This window comes from Myotis brandtii, unplaced genomic scaffold (assembly GCF_000412655.1).
Source record: "Myotis brandtii unplaced genomic scaffold, ASM41265v1 scaffold62, whole genome shotgun sequence".
Classification (NCBI taxonomy): Eukaryota; Metazoa; Chordata; class Mammalia; order Chiroptera; family Vespertilionidae; genus Myotis; species Myotis brandtii.
The window spans coordinates 2482056-2487822 of record NW_005370366.1 but is presented as its reverse complement, the minus strand read 5'-3'; the positions used below and the strand labels follow the sequence as shown (position 1 = coordinate 2487822).

The 5767-nt window shown below is 38.3% G+C and overlaps 1 protein-coding gene across 1 annotated transcript in view; it reads right to left on the bottom strand.

The window, feature by feature from the left end:
* Nucleotides 1–5767, bottom strand: part of RNF17 (ring finger protein 17) — a 164553-nt gene that overhangs the window by 115701 nt on the left and 43085 nt on the right. The window contains exons 8-9 of the mRNA XM_014528174.1: nt 5103–5179; nt 4756–4830 (exon numbers count right to left, since the gene is read on the bottom strand). Coding sequence (XP_014383660.1) covers nt 4756–4830; nt 5103–5179 — 152 coding nt within the window. The remainder of the gene's footprint in view (nt 1–4755; nt 4831–5102; nt 5180–5767) is intronic.

The window sequence follows — 5767 nt, the reverse complement described above, 5'->3', positions numbered from 1 at the left end:
GTAAAAGATCAACCAAAGGAATTGTATGCATACATATAAGCCTAACCAATGGACACAGACAGTAGCGGGGTGAGGGCATGTGCTGGGGAATGGGAGTGGCCAGGGAGAGGTCAATGGGGGGAAAAGGAGACATATGTAATACTATGTGTAATACTTTAAACAATAAAGAATTTAAATTTAAAGATATAAATAAATAAATAAAAGGAGAATCAGTGAAACATCATAAAAATAGGGTGTTTTTTTTTAGCATACTATTGAAATGTAAGAAAGTGTTTAAAAAATGTCAGAAAAGCAGATGACAAAATGTCATTCAGATTGCTCTTAGCTTTACACAAGTTTCTACATCTCCACGGTTTTTTCTGGGTGGTAAGAATTTGAGTCATTTTGTTGTGTGTTTTTTTAATATATCCTAAATGTTCTGAATTGTATTTAGAGCATAGATTTATTTTACTAATAAGGACAAAAAGCAAAGGAAAGATAAATACATGAATCTTGCCCATTCCAGAAAGTGTGAAGGTTCCTGCGTAAGGTTTCCATAATGAGTTGTTCCTCTCTTCCCATGAGTGCAGCTTCAAAGAGAACAAATATTAAGGTTTTATTTATAGGTTTGCAAGTTCCAGGCTTATTTTCTCTCTCTTTCACTAATGTTATATTCAGGCACTAACAGTGAAGGAATAAAGGCAAATTTGATATATGCAATAGCTCACACAAAATGGTTTAAGAACCACCTTAGAAATTGCTTTGCATAAATATAACATCCAACACTTAATTGTCTCCTGCTTCTTACTGTTCAGCTTGCACTATTAAAGCCAATTGCTTCCTATATCCCTTATAAAACAAAAGTGTTGCTTTCTCCTCTCCAGAGACTAGCCTGGTAGAACTTTCTAACCTCAGAAATCTCCCTTTATGCCTTTCTTTAAAAGTGCCTCTTAAAACATAGACAGCACTTAACCACATAGTAGAAATAATAAAAATCAAAACACTTACTAAATCTAAACTGGGTCCATAACTACTAAGTGTCTCTATATTATTCAAATACGGATGCTAATGAGAAGAGATAATGTAGAAAAGGCACATACTGTAATATACTCAAAAAATATCTTTCCTAAAAAATTCTGGGAGTAAATATGGTAATTTCTGTGAAGGTTCAGAATTACATGAAACAGCCGTCCATCAAATGATAAATTTCTCAGAAAGTTAACATAAATATGACAATAATTTTTGTGAAATTCAGAAATATCATCACTTTTATTGATAGTGATTTTTTTCAAATGTTATAAATTTATATACCTAGGTATATACCTGGATAACTGTTCTCTCTGTTGACAGTACTGCTGGCAACAGTTGGTGCCATCCCTTCTTTTTCTTTTAAGTTATTTTCCAAGTTCATCCTATTTCCCCCTCCTTAATGAAGACGAATCTAATATATTTGAGTAATTACTTTAAATACTGTGCATTTAGTATTGCTGTTATGATTTCTAATTTATTATCTTTCTTTCTAATTTATTATTTCTTATCAGAGGCCTGGTGCACAAAATTCGTGCATGGAGGGAGGGTCCCCTCAGCCCAGCCTGCACCCTCTCTAATTTGGGACCCCTCGGGGCATGTCCGACTGCCAGTTTAGGCCTAATTCCCCAGGCCTAAACCAGCAGTCAGACATTACTATCACAATCCTGGACCACTGGCTCCTAATCGCTCACCAGCCTGCCTACCTGGTTGTGCCTAACTACCCCACCCTGCCAGCCTGATCACCCCCCACTGCCTCTGTGTGCCAGCCTGATTGCTCCTAACTGCCCCCCCTGCCAGCCTGGTTGCCCCCAACTTCTCCCCTCTGCCAGACTGGTCACCCCTAACTGCTCTCAGGGAAGTTGGGGACCATGATGCTGGCAGGGAGGGCAGTTGCAGCCATGAGGCTGGCAGGGGAGAGCAGTTGGGAGCCATGAGGATGGCCAGGGGGGGCAGTTGGGGGCAAGCAGGCCAGCAGGGGGAGCAGGTGGGGGCGAGCAGGCCAGCGGATGGGGAGCAGTTGGGGGCAATCAGGTCAGCAGGGGAGGGCAGTTGGGGCAATCAGGCTGGCAGACAGAGTGGTTAGGGGCAATCAGGCAGGCAGGCAGGTGAGTGGTTAGGAGCCAGCAGTCCCAGATTGCTAGAGGGATGTCCGACTGCTGGTTTAAGTCCGATCCTCCTAAACTGGCAGTCGGACATCCCCCGAGGGGTCCCAGATTGGAGAGGGTGCAGGCCGAGCTGAGGGACAAACCCCCCCTGCCATGCACGAATTTCATGCACCGGGCCACTAGTTTTAGAAATAACCAACAAAGCCAGATGGATTTAGTAATGATAAATCTTATCTGTCTCTTTCAACAATGGGTGTGCATTTAACCCACATAAAATAAGTACATGTGGAATAAAGGTCCAAGCACCTGCTGAGGATGCATATATGTGCACAGCTTTGCAATCCAAACATTTCTTTTTATAGTAACTTTTATCTGACCTTACTAAGACATTCAATAATTAACCAACTCCAGTCTCATAAGTAAACCCCTCCTTTGACTTCTAGAACACTCTTCTCTTGTTTGTCTTTCAGCCTCTGCCTGCTCCTTTTCAGTTTTCATGTTGTTTTGTTTGTTTGTTTTTCAGGTTACTCTTTGTATGTCCTAAAATTTCCTCTTTTTCCAGGTTACTGTCCTTGACCTACTTCAATAGCTGCTTTCACTGGGCAAACCCATTGTTTAATTACCACTTGTAATCAGTAGATGCAGGTTTTATAGTGAAACTTTCCTAAAAACTAGGAAAATTTTTAAAAGACTATTGAGTTAAATTTAAAATCAAGACAAGATAAACATAAACTCTTTAAGAGACAGAATAACTTTTGATATTTAAAATATTTGATAGTAACCATATTCAAGTTATGAAAATGTCTATAAAAGACATGACTGAAAAAGTGATTATCTATGAAAGCACAAAAGTAAAGTCACAGATATGGGGCAGGGCTCCCTATCGAGGAGGATGACTTGAGCCAAAGTCCTCTGGGAAGCTCTTCCCTGTGGTGGCAAAGAGTTATCTAGGCCTAATGCTGTTAGGCCATTTAATTAATCTTATTCCCTTTATTCCAAACAAGACTGCAAACAAAGCAAATTCTGACAATTTGGCTTCTTGTGTCTATCTGGATACTGGAGAAGAATGCCAGCATTAAATTGATAAATTGGCATTCTGACTCTATTTCAGTTTTGTGAACTTAATGTCTCTGAGTTCTTCTGGCTTAGTGTGAAATGGCTCACATCTATTCCTGGGCTTACAAGACCATGGGCTGCACTCTGCTTAGTTCCCTACAGCAATAAATGTGATGTTCCTTGGGGGATGACTTCCCTCAAGACACACCACCTACAAGTGAATGAACTTCTTTTCTTTTGGGGTTTATAAATCATCTACCAGTATATTCTGACTACTCCTAAACCCTGAATCAAGTCCAAGACCACATCTTAAAGTTTCAGCACATTTAACCAACTGCCATCTGGACATTTTCCCCTAATACCTGGTAAACAGCACTTACTCAACATATCTACTCTTCCATCTCCCAACTTTTCTTCTTGTATTCCCAGTCTTGGTGAGTAACACCACAATCCATCAACTTAATCAACAAAGCCAGACCTGTAAATCATCCAGGATGCTTCCCTCTTCCTTACTGCTCACACTCAATTACAAAGTTTTATCAATTTTCCCTACTTAGCATTTGTTATATCTATCACTCTCCAGTGTTATTACCTACTTTTGATTTCTCATCATTTGCTGATATTGATAAAATAGTCCAACTGATCCTTCAGCCTCCAGCCTCATACTCTTCCAAATAATCCTCTGTATGACCACAGAATTAATGTTTAAAAATGTAACCTAATTATTTTTACTTTCAGGCTGAGAATCTTTTTGTGGTTTGTCTATAGCTGTGTTATCCAACAGAACTTTCTGTGATCATAAAAATGTGTTGTGCTGTCCAATGTGGCTACTGAGACTTGAAATGTGGCTAGTAACTAAGGAACTGAATTTCTCAGTTTATTCAGTTTTAATGAATTTATGCTTATATGTAAATGGCCACATGTGGTTAGCGGGTACTACAATGGACAGCATGAGTCTAGAAAATGAAATTCAAACACCTCTGTACAGCATACAAAATTTTTAGAATTTAGCCTCTATGTTCCCTCTGCCAAATGCAGTTCCCTGAATGTAGTATGTTATTTCACTGCACACACGTCTTTCTGCTAAGATGCCTACCTCCCTGTTGCCCTCCTTTTCCATTGCTACTCATTTGTCATGGATAAGGGAAAATAAAATCTCCTTTTTCCAGGTCCCTTGTTATCCCCAGAACTGACCACTCCCTTCCTTTGCATTTCCATTAAATTTTGCATATATTACCATCATAACAATTATGCACTTTGTTGTTCACATGTGTCATCCTCTACTTATTGTAACTTCTCTGACATATATCTCAACATCTAAGGTTATGCCTAGCACAAAATTAATGTTCAATGTTGGCTGAACAAATGAATCTCTAGAAATAACTTTGGCATACATACCAATGAATACTGATTCCTCCTAGATCTTTTTATTCTTAAATATTTTATGTAGAATATAACTGATTGTAGCTATTTTGCCCTTTATTATTTTTCAACTTTTGAGTCATATATATTATAGTAAGCATCAATTTTCCTGTCTCTTAGGCCCTGTTATTAATAGTATGTTGTCATTCTTATAAATACTTACTTTGTTGAGTCCTCAAAGTCAATCTTTATCATACTGTTGAACACAGAGATGATCTCACTGCAACTCATATTCAACCTACAATAAATACTAGCATATAAGTAAATATCCTAAAACACATTTATTACTTTCTCTAAACAAAAATCAGTTGCTGACATAAAAAATTCTTAATGACAGAACATTTAAATAACTTTCTTACTTACCATAAATTACACTTATTTTTACTTGCTTGCTAAGTTGGAAAACATGTGACCTAAATTTTCAATTTATAATTGCTTGCTATTTTAATAAATCTAGGCTCTAATATGTTTTTATACTTGTTAGGTTCTCCTAAATTATAACTTACTTACCTCGGAGATTTCCTTAGTTTTAGAGCACTAACTTGTGGCAATTCATTCTCAAAGGTTAACTTCAAGGCACGAATAATCTAGAATCAAAAAAGAAGTGTCTATTTTGTTCATTAGACAAAAATAGACCCAGAAACATAGAAGCATGGAACAGACTGTCGAACCTCAGAGGGAAGGCAGGGGAGGATGGGTGGGAAGAGATCAACCAGTGAACTTGTATGCATATATGCATAACCTGAGGACACAGACAATGGGATGGTGAGGGCATCAGGGTAGGGGGTGGGAGCGGGCATGAAGAGGTCAATGGGGGTAGAAGGGGAAGTTATGTAGTACTTTCAACAATAAAGATTTAAAAAAAAGAGATCTGTTTTTGTTCATCAGTTTATGTTGTTCATTATAATCCACAAATGAGTGAGATCATGTGATATTTATCTTTCTCGGACTGCCTTGTTTTGCTTAGCATAATGCTCTCCAGCTCCATCCATGCTGTTGCAAATGGTAGAAGATCCTTCCTTTTTACAGCAGCGTAGTATTACATTGTGTAGATGTACCACAGTTTTTTAATCCACTCATCTGCTGATGGGCACTTAGGCTGTTTCCAAATCTTAGCTATTGTAAATTGTGCTGCTATGAACATAGGGGTGCATATATCCTTTCTGATTGGTGTT